The sequence below is a fragment of the Protopterus annectens genome, chromosome 6.part1, assembly GCF_019279795.1.
Source record: "Protopterus annectens isolate FY-2018-M chromosome 6.part1, PAN1.0, whole genome shotgun sequence".
NCBI classification, from domain to species: domain Eukaryota; kingdom Metazoa; phylum Chordata; order Ceratodontiformes; family Protopteridae; genus Protopterus; species Protopterus annectens.
This window is the reverse complement of record NC_056738.1, coordinates 155,247,561-155,268,238: the sequence shown is the minus strand read 5'-3', so window position 1 is coordinate 155,268,238 and position 20,678 is coordinate 155,247,561. Positions and strand designations below refer to the sequence as shown.

General features: G+C 43.5%; 1 protein-coding gene across 2 annotated transcripts in view; it reads right to left on the bottom strand.

Annotated features, from left to right (window-relative positions):
- The window catches only part of STK39 (serine/threonine kinase 39), a 2,138,083-nt gene that overhangs the window by 1,258,484 nt on the left and 858,921 nt on the right, over positions 1-20,678 (bottom strand). For both annotated transcript variants that reach the window (XM_044075594.1, XM_044075595.1), the window contains exons 6-7: positions 276-385; positions 74-175 (exon numbers count right to left, since the gene is read on the bottom strand). In XM_044075594.1, coding sequence (XP_043931529.1) covers positions 74-175; positions 276-385 — 212 coding nt within the window. The remainder of the gene's footprint in view (positions 1-73; positions 176-275; positions 386-20,678) is intronic.

Below are 20,678 nucleotides of genomic sequence, written 5' to 3'. Positions count from 1 at the left end.
ACAGTCACATTTCACAGTAAGACCTCTGTAGCATTTTTTTTTAGCATTTCTTAACTGCATATCATTTTCTTACCTTCATTGGAGGATATTTGTGATATGGGGCGGATCCACTTGCTAGTTCAATGGCTGTTATCCCAAAACTCCAGATATCAGCTTTGAAGTCATAACCTCTCACCTGTACAAAACAGATCAGATTTTGCATACATCTTCTGCATACCACATATGTAGTTCTCACGTATTAATTCAAGAACTGCCATGTTCCATTAATCAGTTACCTGTTCCATAACTTCTGGAGCCATCCAACATGGAGTTCCAACAAATGTTTTTCTGACTTTGTTCCTTGTGACATCCCCTCCTGTTGCAAGAAAAGCACTGACTCCAAAATCTGAAAGAAAATCCATAAACAGTTTTAACTCAGACTTGAATGCAAACAATCCCTTAACTATGGTTGAGCTCCCTTACATAAAAAAGAAAAGAATGGAACGTCTTTTACCTTCAGCCTTTTGCAGAAATCACAGCAAATTGGCATAAATATACACATTGTCTATTAACTGCAAAGATATCCTCACAGAAAAATAAGTTATGTCTTACCACAACGTTCCATCTGTGTTGTTCATCATTTTCCATTCATCACTAATGGGTTCGGTTCCAAGCCCTTGGAATTGAGTCGGCCTTTTTACCAAACTCATGCCAGCCAAAAAACTCTGGAGCTAAGTCTCTACCCAGAATGCCCTTCTCCCTGTTACCTCAGATCGAGTTTGCTAGAGAAAAGGAAGTAAAGCAGAGGCCACTTCTGCGCACCTACCCTAGGATACTATTTAGACCCAAAGCATCCCCCAGGAGCCTTTGGAGGGGGAAGGAGGGTGGGAAGTGATGAATGAAAGAAGATGAACAACACAGATAGAATGTTATGGTAAGACATAACTTCTTTATCAGATATTGTTAATCTTCTTTCCATTCATCACTGATGGGACAGAATCCCAAGCTACCTTGAGGTCCATGGGCCGCCCTTATGGAAGAACATTCCTGAGTACCATCGAGCTGAAAGCAGCTCTCCCCTCTGGAGACCAAGTCCAATTTGTAATGATTAATAAAGGTATGAGGCTTAGCCCAAGTAGCTGCTGCGCAGATGTCATCCATGGAAGCCCTGGAAAGCTACAGATGTTGCCATAAACCTAGTGGAGTGAACTTTAACTTTTGGCACAGGTTCATTACTGAGGAAATAGATGAAATGTATGCAGTCCCTTAGCCATTTTGATAATGTAACCTTGGAAACAACCTCTCCCATTCTGGGCCCAGAACAGGAGATGAAAAGCTGTTCAGATTTACAGATAGGTTTGGTCCCGTCTAGATAAAATCTCAATTGTCTATGTACATCTAAAGAGTGAAGGCAGTACTCTACTCTATTGGCAAAATTTAGAAAGAACAATGGTAGGTCAATGGTCTGGTTTATGGAGAATTCAGAAACCACTTTGGGGAGAAAGGATGGATTCATCTGAAGTGATACTCTGTCTTTATGAAAGACCAGATAGGGCCTCTTGATGCACAATGGCTGCATCTCAGAGACTCTTCTGGCAGATGTGATGGCTACCAAGAACAAGGATTTCCAAGACAAAAACTTTAGGTCACACTTCTCAGCAAGTTCAAAAGGTTTCTGCGTCAAAGACTGAAGGACTATAATGAGGTTCCCAAGGCTGTCTGACAGCAGGCCCAGGCCTGATATGAGAAGTCCCCTTGAGGAAAGCCTTGCAAATGTGTAGAGAGAGAGATAAGAGGGGTGCCATCTATACCATTGTGGAAACTGGAAATCGCTGCTAGATGTACTCATACAGTAGAGGTAGAGGCTCCATTATCAAAAAAACCTAGCCAAGTATTGAAACACTGCAGTAACTGGAGCTGAATATGGGTTCGACATGTTATCCTTGGTCCAGATGGAGAATTTTTTTCATTTATCCTGGTATAGTCTTCTGGTGGATGGTTTATGAGAGGCCAGAATGAAGTCTTGAACAAGCGAGGACAGATTAGCTTGCCTGGCTACTAGTGGAAGTGGAGAAACCAAGCTTTCAGCTTGAGACTGGACAGATTTGGGTGACTAAATGCTTGGGGTGAGTAATCAGATCTGGCAGAGAGTCCAGAAGGGGAACCAAAGTTGTCAAGGCCAGAATGGGGCTATGAGGATCACCTTGCATTTCAACCACAGAGCTTTCTTTAGAAATTGTGGGATCAGAGGGATGGGAAGATAAGCGTAAAGAAGTCCCGTGGGTCAATCATGGATTAGAGCGTCCCTCGGTGACTTCCCTTCTGGGGGAAGTAGGGAAAAATAGCTGCTGTACTTGGTGTTTGAAGGAGGCAAAAAGATTGCAGCAGGGCTGGCCCCAGTGGCTGAAGATTGCTGACCTCACCTCAGGGTTGAGGGACCACTCATGAGGCATGAAGATGCATCTGCTCAGCTTGTCCGTAATCACGTTGGAGCTTCCCGGGATATGCATTGCTATTAGAAAGCAGTTGGAAGCTATCGCCCACTGCCACATTCTCATGGCTTCTCGACATAGGGGATAGGACTTGGTTCCTCTTTGCTTGTTGATATACCATACCACTGACATATTGTCTGATTGAATTGCAATTTTCTCGGAAGGGAGAGCCAAATGTACTCAGTTCCAGAAGACTGATATGCAGGTGGGCCTATGAGTGGACCATGTGCCTTGGACAGTCTTTCCCTGGAAATGCCCCCCCCCCCCCACCACCACCCGATCAGGGAAGCATCCGTGGTCACAATGGCAGTGAGCTGAGGAGCTGGAATGGACAACTCCAAAGTTCTACATCTGACCTCATCTATCAAAGCAGGTCCTGTTTGCAGGAGTTGGTTATTCGAATCTGCTAACTGAGGGGGTGATAGTTTATGAACCATTGACACAGAAGGAGCCATTGCAGAATCCAAATGTGTAGCTTTGCTAGAGGCAATATTGGGATTAATGCTGCCATAGAACCCAAGGCCTGAAGAACTTCACTTGCAGAAACTGTTTGTGAGAGTATCACCCGGAGTTGGAGCCTCAATTGATTGAGTCTGTGAATTGGGGAATGATACCAGACAGGACTGAGTATTGAACACTGCTCCAATGAACTCTATTTGTTGTGAAGGGACAAGGTTTGATTTCTCCCAATGTATCATTATTCCCAACAATTTTGCCAGAGAGAGAGAGAGAATAATGTAGTGCTGTTACCAGAAGATGCTTGGTGGGAGCACTAAGGTGCCAGTTTCCAGATATGGAAACACCCAGAATCCTTTTAGTCTCAAGTGAGCTGTTAACACTGCCTTGCATTTTGTGAACACTCTGGGGGCTGTAGAGAGACCGAATGGCAGGGCACAGAATTGATGATGACTGGTTCCTTAGCTGGAGGTGAAGCAGACTCCTGGAGCGTTTGTCCATCTTGATTTGGTAAAACGCATACTGGAGATCTATAGAGCACATCCAATTGCCTTCTCTTAAAAAGGGGAGAATGGACTGAATCATGACCATCTGAAATTTAGTTTGGGTGACAGACTTGTTTAAGCTGCTGAGATTCAAAATGGGTCTCCAGTCCCCTGTCTTTTTTGGCACCAGAAAAGAATCTTGAGTAAAATCCAGATCCGCGCTGGTCTGGTGTGACTGGTTGTATGACTCTTTTTTTTTGAGACAACTTTACAATTGCTGAAGCTGCTTCTTCCCTTTGACTGGGTGGAACGTCAGGAAGTTTTCTTGGGAAATTTAGCTGACAAGAAAGGGGAATGGTGATAATGATCTACACCCAACGATCGGTGGTGATGGATTGCCTGGCAGCTTGGTGTAGAGAGAAACAACCCCTGACTGCTTCCAGAGGTAAGCAATTGGGCTGCTCCTCAGGAGGGCTGATAAGGCTGCCAAGAGAAGGAATCCCTGGAGCCCTGATTATGAGGACCCTCTCTGCCTCTATAGGGGCATCTTCTGGAATTGTACTGGATACTGGGAGTATCATCACCACATGTGGCACAGAAAGGACCCTGAGATTTCTTATGCCACATCTTTCCACTCCTCTGATTCCTGGAGAAAGTATGTTGAGGGTTGAAAAACTATAGGCCTATGGCAGACAGGGTCTTTTCAACTTGCACACACTTGGCTAGTGTTTCATTCACTTTGGAGCCAAAAAGGGATGAAGCTTCAATGGCAGCATTCAAAAAGGAAGACTTGAAGGGGGTCTGTGAGGTCACAAATGCACATCCAGGCATGATGTCTCATAACAATACCCAAACTCGCTGCTCTAGCCGTCCCTTCGGTTGCATGTGACAGCAACCTCAAGGACAAGATGGATATTGATTGCAGGGTTGCAAGCTGCAAGGCCACTTTGTTCCTGACCTCATCAGACAACTGTCCTGCGAGCGTCCCAGAGTGGTCGGAGATCAAGTCCTTTTGGAGCCTCATAAAATGTGCAAAATAATTCAGGGACCATATGGCAAAGGTCCCTGATGCAAAAACACACTTCCCAAGTCTGTCCACCACCTGGGACTACCTGTTGGGTGGGTGGACAGCAGGACTTTCCTTAACCAAGTCCTTTTTTGTGGCCACCGCCACCACCATAGCATCAACTGGTAACCCTTTGGACCACTACAGGTTCTCCTTGGGAGGGGAAAAAATTTTGTCTGGTCTCCAATGGATCACCTCAGTGGAATCAGGGTTCTTCCAAGCGTTCTGCACAATGAGCTCTTCACCAGGTGGGGTCACCCAAGTTGTAGAAGGCCAGGCGTGAAAAGCCTGCAGGAACATGGACTCCTCAGATGAAGAGTTGGAGGGCTTCCAGTCACCTCTCTGCTTTAACATTTCCGGGATGTCTCCAAAGGAGACATCATCAGGAGGTGACCGTGGAGACTCCACCATCATCGTAGTCCATATGTCTTCTATTATGTACTCCTCGGGTGAGTCCATGTGCTTCCTCTTGCATGTCTTCTTTCAAGGGGGGGTCCTCAGTGGGGGTCTCTGAGGAGGACTCGGAAGAGCGGGTACCCTGAACAGGGGTGTTCTGTGGCTTCTCTGCCTGGTGTCCTGGGGGGTGGCCTGTGACAGCTGTAGCACAGGGGGTGACAACTGGGGTTCCAACATTGAAGGAGTGCAGCCAAAAGTAAGAGCCCTTACCATCGTGTGGAAGGCAGGCCCACCCGAAGGGGGATGGGAGCCCGGAATTGAGAAAGACAACCTCGGGACCAGGGTCACACCCCGCTCTAGGAAACCCACCCCCATGGATGGAGCTTCAAGCAGGATCAGTGCAGACGCGGCTATTGGCAGCGAGGATGGAACAGAGGAGAGAGGTGGCTCCGTAACCCGGCCCGACGCGCCTGTCCCCCAATCCCCAGATTGAGGAAGGACCAGTTCAGTGGGAGCCAAAGACTAGCGGGACAAACTCAGAGCTGGCGTGAGATGCACCTTTGGTGCCGAGGTGATGGGTTCCAAGAAAGGTGTTGGAACAGAAGGCTTCGGAACGGAGATGGTCGAAGGAGGAATGTAAGATGGAGTCTTTGGATAAGGCAACCCAAGTCCTGCAGGTGGATGTGTCTTAGAAAAAGTGAGGGAATCCCCTGGCTAACAACAGCTGGTTTATAAGATGCACCACATCATGTTCAGAAAGGCTCCTGGTGGATACTCTGGACGTGGAGTCAGGACATTCGATGAAAGGGCTATACGCTTGGCCTAGAAATGATCTATGGAGGGGGAGTATTGGGTCCGTGGTGCAAGATCTGCCAGCACTGAAATTTTTAGTTTCAAGGCCAGAAGTAAAGGGGTCAAATCTAGTGAGGCCGATACAATGTTCTGTGCCGAAGTGGCACTCGCAGCTGGAATGGTCGGTTCCAAAATGGAAGATAATGACATAGTCAAAGAAGTGCCCTGAGCCGAAGTGGCCACAGGTGCCAAAGTTGAAATAGGCATAGTAAGGTCTATGATTGGTGCCTGAGGTAGGACCAGTGTTGAAACGGGCACAGGTATCGATGGTTTTGAGATGGTCGGAGCTGAAGAAGATGGAGCCGAAAAGGCTGATGTATGTTGCGAAGATAATTTTGGGACCTTTGATTTCCCAGGCTTGCTCTGATCACCCGATGATGAAGAAGGAACAGAGTGGGATCTCTTTTTGTCCTTAGAAGGAGGGGTTGAGACCTCCATCGCAGAAATGGCTTCTGAGAAGGGAAACTTGAGTAACCCTTTCAGAATGAGTTTATTTTTGTGCTCATTAAGAGTGCGTTGACTGAAACTCTAATAAATGTCACATGGAGGTTGCATTGAAAGGTGGGACACTCCCAACAGCATACACAGTCATTGTGAGAATCACTGTTAGGTAACTTGCCCTTACATGAAGTACAATGCTTGAAACCTGAAGTACCCTTCTTATTCAACATCTTGATAAGGAAAAAACACCACAGGCTAACTGTAAATTCCAACTATAATCAAGGTCAACTCTGTTCAAAAAAATCACAAATATATCAATACACTGGTATGATGGAGAAAAGAAAGGAAACACCTGAATAAAAGACAGCTAATAGGTTAAACAAAACCAACTACGGTACTGAGGAAATACCACAAGGGTAAGGGAGGAAGGCCGTACCATCAATGGTACTTAAAATTGTACCAACGGTAACTACAGGTAAAGAGGAAAAAACCAAGGTCAGACAGAAGAAAAGACACTAGGAAAACTAATCACTTAATAAAATATGAAGATATCCAAAATTTTTCACACAAATATCAAAAAAGTTTCACTTAGCTGAGAGCTCGGATGAAACGCAGCTTTACGGCTACACAGCAAATGAGATCTAAGGTAACAGGGCATTCTGAGTGGAGACTTAGCTCAAGAGTTTTTTGGCTGGCACAAACTTGGTAAAAGGCCTACTCATTTCCAAGGGCTCAGAACTGAACCCATCAGTGATGAATGGAAAGATTAACAACATCAGATTAGTTGTTAAACATTCACATCTAGCTCTTTGTTTAGTTAAATTAATTTGTATAAAGATAATTAATTCTTCCTTCATTTGCCTCTGCATAGGGAGATCAGTCTCCCCAGTGGTTTATAATCACAACTCATTCCATTCCTATTTCTACAGAATATAACTATCTCCCAGAAAGATGATTTTGTTGTAGGCATAATATAATAAATTGTTTCTGGCAACAGTAAGATAATCTAAAAGTACTTCATAATAAACAAATTAAATACACAGATGGAGCATGATGTTTTGTATGCTTTTAACCACTACTTTTGTATCATGTCTTCCCCCACCCCAAACCTGTCTGTTGCTATTTTAGGCAGCAGGACACTGCAACATGCCTCCTCTCATCAAAAGATCCAACTCATGACAGCACTTGTAGCACAGAGGGATAAAACCCTGACTAGGACCCAGGTAACTTGCACGTGATTAACAGCTTCGGTGTTTGACACAGTATTGGCTTAGGGGGAGGGGCATGCCCATTCTGGAGGGGAGAGTTGGGTGCAAACAGCTGCATACCACATAGGTCCCACTTGGTGGAGGGGCTAAGATACAAAAGTGCTGCCTGAAGAGAAGTATTAGGCTCACCAAGCCACTGATGGGTGATAACCTTCATAGTGGGTGCGTGGGTGCAAGTATCCATGTGGGAAAGGCATTGTGAGCCTCTACAATGATGCAGTTCTCTTAGTCTCCTGCACCAAGGAAGTGGTGTTAGGTCATTGAAATGCTCTTATCGATGGGCCCTGGTAAGAGCACAAAACATCCACATGGCTTCCTGAATCACAATGCCTCCTAAACAGCTCTCACCAAAGCACTAGGTGAAATTGACAGAGTTGAGAAACAAATGTGGTCTGCCTAGCTAGGAGGAGTTCTGATATCTGGCTGTCATGGGAAGTAAAAATAATCTAGGGAAAAAGAGGCAGTCATTGAAACTTGTCTCTTTTGATACTGCTGATACATTCCTCATATGGTGATATGTTTTAGCCTACAACTGTTACTGTTTTAATAAGCACTGTTACTACTCACCTACCATCCTCTCTCTCTCTTTTTGTTATCCCTTATAAACAAACTAACCTCTCCCTTCTCTCACCCTATCTTTTTTCTTAGGTACCTAGTCTTATAACTGTCCTGTTCCACTATCTGCAAATCCCACAAACTTTACAGGAGAAATTCAGGAGACAACCACCCATGGTAAACCTACGGTCCTACACGCCTATCTTGAAGCACTTATGTTTTAACATTTGTCATACAATAATTCCTGCTATATGTTCTGTAACACGCACACATACATCACCAAAAAGTAGCTCCCCTTAAATCTAATTTTTTCTGCCTAACATTAAAGTCCTCCATCTTTTCCTTCTTCCTTATCAAATCCCCATAGCTAATCCTGGCACAGCTTTATTGTTCTGTAAAATTTTGGACATACCTCCACGTGCTACTCCTGCACTGAACATCTCTTAGATTGTTTTAATTACTCTCCCGCAGCTCAGATCAGATCCAACCTGCTCCATTCACCCTCACTACGCTCAGGTTCACTCCACTCTTCTACCCTATACCCATTCCCACCTACCCCGGCTTTCCCTAAACTTAAACTTAGCTAACTCCTCCCCTCATTAACTCCAATCAACCACCATCGATACTTTCACCTATCACTCACACTGCTCCTTGCCACTCCCCCAACATACTTCCTACTTACACCACTCCTGCCTATCTTTTACTCCACTCCTAGGTCCACCTGAATATACTCAATGACTATATCTACATACACCCTCCTTCCCCATATTACTCTCTCCCTTATCTGACCCCACCAGACTACTATATTATACTCCTCTTATTACAGGTTCCACTCGTGATGACATCCTTTCCTCTTCTTACTCAACATTCACTATCTCTAACTTAGCTGTAACTTCTCCCTCAGCACTACCCTACTTACATCATACTTTCACTCATTACCCAACCACAGCTTTATAATCAACTCCTCGTCTAGCTTTCTCTATTGTTTACACCACAGCTTTGCAAAGCCAGCTATCATGCTGTCTTTCCACTACACTCACACTCTCTACCCTACTCTTTCCACACTCCTTATATTCCTATTACATCTCTCTGTTCCAAACCTCATCTCCTTCTCAACTAAGTTCTCTAACACCTCTTCCACCTCTACCTCCTTACCTATTCCACCCAAATGCTATACAGACATCTCCCCAAGCCTATATCAACTAAGTCCCCTCTTCCATTGCAAAATAGAGCCTATCTCCTCAATATTTAAAAAACAGTAGAGTCAACCAAACTTTTCTACTGTAAATTTTCAAGTCACACCGAACCTACCACTAACCAAAAGCAATCATATCACACCTCTAAGCTCTGCACTGTACCATTATGTGGTGACATACACCCCAATCCAGGACTCACTACACTCAACCATCCCACTACACCCATCCGAGACTCCCACAAGTCATTATATATAGTAACCCTAAATCTCCAAAGCATTCATGATAAAATCTCAGCCATTCATGCATGGATCACCCACCAACAACCAGAAATTATTGCCAACACTAAAGCCTGGCTAAAACCCCATATTAAAGACGCTGAATTTCTCCCTCCAGGCTTTCAAACAATAAGATTAGACAGGGCCCATAAACATGAGGTGGTGTTGCCCTTCTCTTTTCCAACACCCACAATCGAGTTCCATTTACTAACCCTATACCATAGTTTTCTAATGTAGAAATATTCAACTTTCTTAAATATCAATATCAGCAAAAAACGACGTGTAGTAGCTCTCTACATACCCCCTGGAAACAACATTCCTACATTGGAAGAAATCCTAGCTCAGATCTCTACCAATATTAATAATGAGGCTATGGTAGTAGGTGACGTAAATATCAAATGTCTAGAACTCAACTCCAACCACCCATCCTCAAATATTAATCTTTGCAACTTCACCCAGCTCATCGAATCCCCCACCAGACCTAACAAAGGAAATCATAACGGATCCATTTTAGACTGGATTCTGGTTACAAACCCCAGCAAAATATCCTTAGCCACAATACTCCCAAATACTCTCAGAAACCATCTCCCAGTGTTTATTAACCACGCTTCGCCCTCCAGTCAAAGTCAACATCAGTTAATCTGACCATATATCTCATTTCTCTCTACTTTCACTGGCTTATGTGAGTAATCACAAAATCATCATTTTTGAAATCCCACCCCTTCAATTATTTAAATTTATTGGCCATCCTACAGTATTTCATAGTACCAAAATACAAAAGTGACCATCCCTTTCAATCCATCTTGCTGTTTTAAAAATAGTAACTCTCCACTAAACCTTAACTTTTTAAACAGGTAAAACTCAAGTTACCTACTTTCACATCTAACTTCTCTAGTGCACACTGCAGAGTGTATTCTTTTCAATCTTACCTTTAAACATCCCTGTGACTAGCACTTTCTCTAATACCTGCTGGAAAGCACTAGGAAGCCTTAAACTCATACAAACACTGAACTCTCCTTGTTAACAAGGAGAAATTAATAGTAGGCACTAAACAGCCTATAATTGCAAAGTACCTTGCTAAGGAAACAGCTCCTATACTTTACAAAGAAAAAAAAAAAAGCCCCAAACCAGGCATGTCCAATGGTCAGCTTCCGGTGATTTCTCCTGTCCACCTGGTGAATCTGGGCATACTGGGGCAATGCAGCAATTGCCTCATGTACACAGACAACCCCCTCCTCCTACCATCCAACACTACAACCTGTGAGAGATGCACTTACATAGCCAAAATGGAAGCAAAGCTCTCTCCACCCAAGATTGTGCTAAACAGTCAAGAGGAGAAGGTTAACACCCACACTACACCTCAAGCAACACATAGCCCTTCTAAACCCGCACCACCAACACCCACATATAGCAACACTAAATCCACATATGCAGAGGCCCTTAACTGTAACCTGCCCAAGCAACAAAGACCTCTGAAGCTGAAACGCAAACAAACACCAATCACAACCAATGTGTCACATAGTTTACAACACCAGTGTGCCACCCAGCAACAGCCCCTAAGGCAAGACAATGTACCTAACACTTTAGTCATAGGTGACTCTATAGTCCGGCACACTGATGTCCCTCTCACCGGGTTGAATAAGGAGAAAATCACAGTCAGCTGCCTGTCGGGTGCCAGGATCCGCCACATAACACATGCACTCAAGTCACTCCACAAGTACAAATATGACTCTGTCATTGTCCATGTTGGAGTGAATGACTTAAGACGTACCTCCCTGGACTACATGAAAAGAGACATGGAAGAGCTCTCAGATCATGTGGCCCAGGAAGGTATGACCCTAGCCCTGAGTAGCATCCTGCCTTTGCCCAGAATGATACCACAATATAAGGATAAAATGATTGACTTCAACAATTGGCTAAGCTTATGGTGTCATTCAAAGGGGATCCAGTATCTGTCTGCCTGGGATGACATGATTGACAGACCATGATGCTTTGCCAGAGATGGTCTGCACCTGTCACCCCTGGGATTCAGGTTACTGGCTAAGGCTCTTGCCACCCCTATAGTGCCTTTTTAGGCAAACTTCAAAGGACAAAACCACCACCGTAACAGGTACAAGCATGCAAAATCTGAAGGTAATGCTACTCAATGCTAGAAGTCTAAACCTCAAAATGCACTCTCTCGAGGCACTCCTAAAATGGAGAACATCGATATCTGTGCAGTAACTGAGACCTGGTTCAAGGCTCCAGACAGCACCCCTGCAATACCAGGCTACAACTCTTACCACACTTTTTGGCCACCAAACCAGGACCGAAACACTAAAGGTGGAGGAGTGTCAATATTCACCAATGATATTCACACCACCAGGCTAGTTGGCCAACACAATGTGTCTGAAATTCTCCAAGTGCAACTAACACTAGGTAAGACTGCAATCCAAATTGTAGCTTGCTACAGATCCCCCACCATACCCCAAGATTCTCACTACACCTTTCTAAACATACTAGAAAATATTAAGATAGAACCAAACACCCTAATACTGGGTGATTTTAACTACCCTGCCATTAACTGGGAAAACTACTCATGTCCCAACACCTTTGCAAGCGGTTCTTGGAATTCATAAATTCCAACGCCCTGGATCAACTAATCCATAGTCCCACCAGGGGCTCCAATATCCTAGACCTGGTCATTACCAACATGGGAAATCAATGCTCCATACCTATGGTCACTCCCTCATTAGTCAGGTCTGACCATAAGCTAATCACCCTTAACATCCACATCCCACCCCACCCCCCAGTAAAGAAACCACCATAAAAAACTTCTCCAAAGCCAACTTCATGCTACTCAAGTCAGAAGTGACAAACTTCGTGACAGCCATGCAGACGGGAACTGAAAGTTCAACTGCTGAATCCTACACTAAGGCACTGTACACACACATCCACTCATGCATGAATCGTGCCATCCCAAATAGAACCAAAATGCTCTCATCCAAAAAAAGGAAGCCAATCTGGTGGTCCCCTGCCATAAACAAACTTTACAACAAAAGGAAGAAACTTTTGCAGAAAAGAGGAAAATCCCAGGATGCAAAAAACTCCCTTACTAGCCTCAGTAAGAAACTGAGATGCCTCATAAAATCATCCAAAGCTAGTTACGAAAATAAAATTGCCAAAGATTCCAAAGACAACCACAAAGCATTCTATAACTATGTCAAGAATCTAAATGGCAATGCTCAGATCTGCTCTGAGCTAAAACAGAATGGCATTAAATATACTGATCTGAAGTATATTGCCAATATCCAGGCAGATCGATTCAGTACCAACTTCACCCCCCTCTCACCCCCTAAATGGCCCATCTCAATACCGGAAGATTGCCAAATTCCTGTAATAACGGCCACACAGGTACAAAACGCACTCTCTAAAGCCAAGAATACAGCATCCATGGGACCAGATGACATCCCGGGCTATGTACTACATGAACTACAATATGAACTGGCACCTCACCTAAGTGTCATGTTTAATCATAGCCTCACCTCAGGTTTTGTGACCACTGAGTGGCGCAAAGCTACAGTTATCCCAATCCACAAGGGGGGATCCACCTTGGATCCCGGAAACTACCGTCCCATCAGTCTGACAAGCCTTATCTGCAAGGCCATGGAGCGTATTATCATGGAACTTATAAACAAAGACAGTGGCAACCTTCAAACACTGGACCCCACCCAGTTTGGGTTTGTGAAGGGCCGATCTTGTCTCCTGAACCTGACTGACTTCTTTGAATCAGTCTCCAGAGCCATGGACAAGGGTAAGGTGATCCACACATCCTATCTAGACATTGCCAAGGCCTTTGACACCATCCCCCACTCTGGAATCATAGATAAACTTACTAAGTTGGGCATTAATCCCTATGTCACCCAATGGGTTGCTAAATGGCTTACTGATAGAACCCACACTGTAAAAGTAGCCGACTCCAAATCCAGCTCCAGACAAGTGACAAGTGGAGTACCTCAGGGTTCAGTCCTGGGGCCACTCTTGTTTGGCATCTACTTCTCTGAAGTACAGGTCAACACTAAGGGACTCTGGCTAACAAAGTTTGCAGATGACTGCAAACTGGGAGCCATTATTGAATCCCAAATGATGTGGATACTCTACAAAAGGGCCTTACAGAAACAGATGCTTGGTGCCAGAGCCATGGGCTCAAGCTCAGTGCCAAGAAATGTATTGTTATCCCCTTTGGGAAAAAACATGTATCCATGAATTACCATATAGGTGGCAGTACACTAAACACAGAAAGTGTGATAAGAGACTTAGGGACACAGGTGGACAGTGGTCTCACCTTCGATAACCACATCGCCACAACAGTCAGGAAATCCTTCTATGTGGCACACCTCATCACGAAGGGCTTTTCATCCAGAAAAAGGAGGTCATTGTCCCACTGTACTCATCCCTCAATTAGACCCATTATAGAATACAACGCCCCATTTGGTATGTACCTCTCAAGATATCTACAACAACTGGAAAGGGCTCAGAAATACCTCACTAAAAGAATCACAGGCCTAAAGCAGATGCCCTACGCTGACCGCCTTAAAAAACTCCAGCTATACTCTGTCTCATATCGTCTACTCAGAGGCGATCTTCTGCTTAACATACAAGGCCATGTCAAACCCAGAGCTGTTGGACATGCTACACTTAAAGAAATCCCAATCCCTCAGAGCTACACGCTCCAGGGATCTAAACCTTGTCATCACAATAAACAAAACATGCTGGAGGGATAGGTTCCTGACCCAGAGACTCCCCAGACTCTGGAATAGATTGCCCATACATGTCAAGCAGAGTGCCTCTTTGGACCTCTTCAAGATGAACCTTGACGATTGGATGGGAGAAAGGAAATTCACCCCAGGGATCATGTCAATCGCCCTGCTAGACAGGGGTCCAGGAAAGTAAATAATGTGGGAAGAAATAGCCAGGGAATTGTTATGGCTAGGCTTGTATAGGCCCTAGGGCTGATAGCCTAGTACCAACCTATGAACAAACAAGGAATTTGACCTCATTCAACAATATTCTAAAAACAACAGATTGGCATTTACTAAAACCTTCCCTCTTGACAAAGCTGCTGGTTATCTTCATAAATATAGAAAATAGTCTCACACCTCTATTGTATAGAGGATCAAAAATAACCATGCCCCTTGGCATTCCAAGCCTACTCAACTTCTCATGCATGCCAGAGACAACATATGGAAGTTATGGCAGGCACACAGAAACATGCCAGACCTGCTAAAATTCAAACAACTTTGCATCCAGGTAAAAAAGCTAGTCAAAGATAAAAAAGAACATTACTTAAAACTTCGGTCCAGACACAAGCAGAACCCAAAGAAATTCTGGAATTCTGTTACTTTATAACTTAACTCAGGCAAAAAAAAACTGCTCTCACCTCGACAAATCTCCTGAAGAAATAGCCTCATTTTTAATACCTTCTTTCTCAACTCCATAGCTGACCTCACAGCAAAAGTTTCTCAAACAAATTACTCCACTTGCCACACATCTAGTTCTAGATCACCTACTCATCTCCCCCACCGCTGCTCACATCCAACACTCACAAAAGCCCAATACCCACCCTTCTTCCACCTTTACTCTATGTCCACCCCAATCTAAACTATACAAAGACTACTACTAAAGCTAAAATCTTGTTCCAACGCCCCTGATGATCTATCCTCAGAATACCTCAAAATTGCTGCTGACAGTTTCACTTACCTGCTAAGTATACTTACCAATCCATCCTTGAGTCCTATGTTCCCAAAACCTGGTAAATGTCTTTCATTCTCCCTCTTCATAAAGGTGGCAATAATACCGACATCACTAACTTCTGACCGATTGCAATTCTATCTCCTATCTCTAAACTCTTGGAAAAATGCATCAATATTCAACTTCTCAGCTATCTTCTTGACAACCAAATACTCTCACCCTGACAACATGGCTTCAAACCTGGCCATATTAGTACAACTGCCCTTCTCTCCTTTATGAGTACTGTCAACAGAGCCCATGACCCTGGCAAAATGGTCTCCGCCTTCTTCCTTGACTTATCCAAAGCATTTGATACTGTTTTTCACCCTTTGCTTATCATCCATCTTTATTAAGATTGGTCTTTCCCTCCCCACACTAAACTGGTTCTCTAGTCACTTAAATGAAAGATGACAGGCTGTCAGATGGCGAAACTCCATCTCTTCTTTCCTCAACACCCCTATTGGTGTTCCCCAAGGATCCATACTTGGACCACTCCTATTCAGCATATTCATAAACAATGTCCACTCATCCCTATCTCAAGGCTCTGTCATTCAATACACAGATGGCTCTACTATTGTCTGCTCTGCCAACTCCATCGCTTATCTACTTCAACTAACTCAAAAGGCCTTCCACCAAATCTTGGATGCACAACAACCACCTAGCCCTGAACCCAAAAAAAAAAAAAAAACAAAATCATACTATTCACCCATAAGAAAGCAACCCCTAAATAAAACTGAGTTCACCACCTATTCTCATAGTAAGTCTTTAATCAAAGTCACCAACCACACAAGCTCCTTGGAGTCACTATCAACAAACATATGAAATTCGACCTGCATATACAGCACAACATTCACAAAACACATCATAATCTTAGAATCCTCTATAGACATAATCATTTCCTAAGCCCATCTACAAAAATAACCCTAGCCACCAGTTACCTATTATCCTCTCTCATCTATGGTAGCCCTCTACTTAACAATATCCAAACTCTTCTAAATCCAAACTTGAGACATGCTACAATAAAATCGTCAGATTTGCAACCAGTTCTAAATGCTCCATCACTGCACTGCTCTAAAGTCATTGAAATGGCTCGAACTACCAAACTACCTTTCTTACTTGGAACTAACCACAGCTCAGAAAATATTCTTTAGACCCCTAGACTGTCCTGTATTCAGCTATTACCACCCAAACAGGCCCCTTAGATCAGGGGATCAGAAGCTCTTGCAGGTTCACAAATCTAACATCCCATCTGGCCAGATTCTTTATTCATTCTCAGTAGCCAAGAACTGGAATGCTCTGCCTTTATCCTTTAGAACAACTCAAAATCCCACCTCTTTCAAAACTTCCCTTCATAACCACCTATCCTCAAGCTGGAAGTGTACCTGCAACAAGCCCCCTTACAATATGTGTGCTACTTTTTCTTGTCAACCTTATTTTTTTCTGCGAGGTAATATTACTGCAGATAGTAATTTTAGTGACAGTACACTATGTAGATCCTTACTTATACTGATTGTTTCAGATTATACTTATTGTTCAGATTATACTACTGTACATTTCTCTCATGGGTTTTTACTCTGCATTTTGTATATACTTATTCTTTGTAATTAAATTTTTTGCAATTCATACTGTTAATTTCTTGTACTGTGGAGCTTTTCTCCCAGAGCCTCCACTGAAAATGGATTATCCTGGCCCAGTGGACTTTCTGGGTAAATAAAATCCAAATAAATAAACATTGCTATGTTTAAATAAAGGTAGTGGAGATAAAGTCTCCACCTGGAGGGTGTAGAGGGGTGGAGCCTCCCTGTGAAAAATGTTTGATGTCCTTCCTTATCACTATTACAGTACTCTTTACAAAAAGCATATCCTGCCGAGGATAGATGAAATGTTCAGCCAGCATATCAAAGCCTTAGCTCCTTCCAGGTGCCAAATATTATGCCCTATGTCTAAAGTGCAGGATACATAAGTGGTGTACAAGTGCCTAATCCTCAGAACATCTTTGCTACCAGTCCAAACACAACCTTTCCAATTCAGTCTGCAGTCATATGCTGCATAGATACAGTTATTGAGCCTTCAAAAGATAAGTGCCCCATCAGAGTGTTTTCCTTCCTTTTTCCTTTGGTTTGTATTACCTTTTACATGTCATCCAGAAAGAGAAAATGTGAATGTGGGTGGCAGATTCCCCATAAGGATAGCCACAAGAAGAATCTTATTTTGTCTTGCTGCCCATGACCATATTCAGTGCAAGATTTGTCAAACTTTATTATAGAAGACTTTATGCAGCCATCTGTCTTCCCTATCCATGTATTTAGTGAACCAATGACTCAGGGTTCCATGACTTATGAATCCACCTACCCCAACATTCAGCCACTGCTTAAGAAGAAATCAGAAAAATGTACGGATTCTTCTGCTGTCCAGCCTCCACTGGATATCTCCATTGGGTTGGATAAAGAACCAGAGGACTGTTCAGTTCCACTGTCATCCCTCTCTGCTGTGACCCAATTAGATGTCATCATGGGGCTGCCTACCAGCACATCCTCTGAGGCTGTACCCACGTCTGATTTAAATGAGGAAGGTGAACCTCAGCAAGTATTTCGGACAGGCCAAGGTGGAATTCCCCAGATTCTGGTTAGGGAGGATGTTCCTGGTTCCCTTATTGAAATCAGACAAGGGCTTAAACACCCTAAGTTTATTATAGCTGATATTCTCTTGATAAAGAAATAGAAAATTAGGTGTGTGGTTCCTGTAGCTAAGGATCCACATAAAAAGTGGCAGAATTTCACTCAGCACCTTTTCAAGGCCCTTATGGTTTTGAAGCTTCCTCAGGGGTTGTCTTTTCCTTCCTCTGTTCCCTGGACCTCTTCTCCTTGTAAGAGGCAAGAGATTCTGATTCAACTGAGGAGGAGGAGAAGGCAGACAGATTCTGGAGAGGAGTCCTTGACTTACTCCTCTCAAATTCATTCTCTTTTAGTTCTAGGATTTGAAGAAGATTCCCTTTCCCCTGATTCCCTCACTGAAGAGCTGTATCTTGGAGACACTATTTTCGAAATTTTCTAATATTTAGAAAAGGTACTATGACTTTTTGCAGACTGGGTCACCTCAGCCATCTGCAGCTCCTCGTGTCTTGGATACTCTCTTAGACACATTTCTTCTGCCTCTTAGGATCCTGACTCCCAGGCCCTGTTCTACAGAAACCTAAAAGTTCTATAAGAATTCTGTAGCCAAGAAGTTTTTATACAAAAGCCCTTCTGACCCTGCAGTGATTTCCCTGGTTACAGACAAGGATTCTAATCTGCTGTCCTCTTCCAAGCTTCTGCCCTCTGGTAAAGACAGTTGTATGATGGACAGGTATGGAAACAAAGTGCATGCCTCTGCCACATTAACTTTCTGAGTCATAAACTACCATATCCATATAACTAGAAACATCCTGGATCTTCTTTCTCAACATGAGGGTGTTCTTTCTGATTTGCCTGATTCAAAGCCCAAGTCCTCTGTTATTGCTACTTTGAGCTCTGCTTCCCAGGTAACTTGTCACTACAAATTTAGTTATGATGTTGCTGATGCCTCCTGCAGAGTGACTGCTTCAGCATCATTTATGAGGAGATATTCCTGGTTGTGGCTCCACTCCTTTCCTGAAGGCATTAAGGCTAAGTTGCTGGACTCTGCTTTGGACAAACAAAAGCTTTTTGGGTCTGCAGCAGCTAAGATTTTCAAGAGCTTGCAGGATAAGGGGTACATAAAACAAGATCTCAAGCAGATCTTCTTATCGCCTATTGCCAAGTTTCAGAGAAATTACACTTCCAAGTCTTCCTTTGTGAGAAGGCAGCCAAGACAGGGTCTCAGGACTAAGAGGTCTTCGAAGAGGGTTTTTCCTGACTAGCTTTTTTCAAGGTTCTAAGGGTCAAAGGCCTATTTTTCCTGACATATCTGCTTCCATTTGACATTTAACCTCTTTCGGCCCTTGGTCAGATTCCTCTTTCCCTCGGATTGACTCTGTCTCTTCCAGTTTGGCAACTCATTGTCACAGATTTGTGGGTGCTTTCCATAATTCAAAATGAGTATTTCATGCTTTGGGAGTCCATTCTTCCTTTTTCAGGCATTCCACAACTTCCCCATTGCCAGCTTCCTCACTTTCCTTCAGTTCTTCAAAATCTTTTGGTTCAAGGAACCATTCTGCCAGTTCCACACAAGTCAGAAGGGCAATGGGTTTTTATTCCAAAATGTTCCTGGTTTCTAGGAAGGAGGGCTCTTGGAGAACCATTCTGGATCTTTCTTTTCTCAACACCTTTCTGAAAGTGCTCTCTTTCAAAATGTTGCCTCTTCAGTCTATATATCCCCTGTTAATTCCTCAGGCTTGCCTGGTGTCTCTGGAGCTGAAGCATGTCTACCTTCACATTCCATTCACCATGTTTACAGGAAATGTTTATGTTTCTCTGCTTCTTCCTCAAATATTCTGTTCCCTGCTTTGACTTTTTGTTTTCTACAGCTCAGAGGATCTTTACCAAGTGCCTGGCCCCAGTGGTAGCCTTCTGCAGACTTTAGGGAATTGAGATTCTTCTTTATTTGGATAATCTGTTGACTTAAGACTACCCTTGGCACCTTCTACTTAAGGATCTTGAATACACCATGCTTCTCCTCCACAGTGTGGAGTTCATTCAGTCTCAAAAAATTCAGTTCTTACCCTTTTTCAAGATCAAGTTTTCTCTAAGTTGCAGGATTAGACCTTGCCAATAATTGCCTTGCTTCTTCCTCCCAAGGTCCTTTCCTTGAATGCTAAATTTCAATCTCTTCTTCTTCTACAACAGCTGCCTGAAACAAACTCTCTTAGATCTCTGGAGTTTATAGCATCCATAATTCCTATGGTTCCTTTTGCCAGGCTCCACATGAGGAAGTTTCAGTGGTATCTCAAAACTGTCTGGCTTCAACACGGTCATTCTCTGGATTTTCTCATCCCTCTCTTGCCTTGCCTCAAGCTCAAGTTCTTCTGGTGGATTTTGAAGATTTCTCTGAATCCTGGCCTAAGTTTTCAAGGCCCTCTTCCCACTCAGGACCTGTACAAAGAAACTTCTGGTCAGGGTTGAGGAGCCTCTTCCAACAGCATCAGGGTCCAGGTAGTTTGATGTTCCAGCAACAAGTGAACCATATCAACATAAAAGAGGCTGCTCTAATTTTGGCTCTTCATGCCTAGCTCCCTTGTTGGGTTCCAGATTCTTTAAGAATTTTTCATAGACAATATTACATAAACAAGTAAGGGGAAAGAAAATCTTACCTTTTTTGCAGGCTAGCTCTTTAGGCTTAGGACTTAGGATTTTACAATCAGCCAGCATTTAACTTTGCAGGCAGTTTACATTCCCTCGAAGCACAATCCAGTGGCAGATAATATGAGTGGGTGGAGGTTAGACCCTCACAAATGGATGCTTCACAGTGACGTCTTTCTGGATACTGTATATC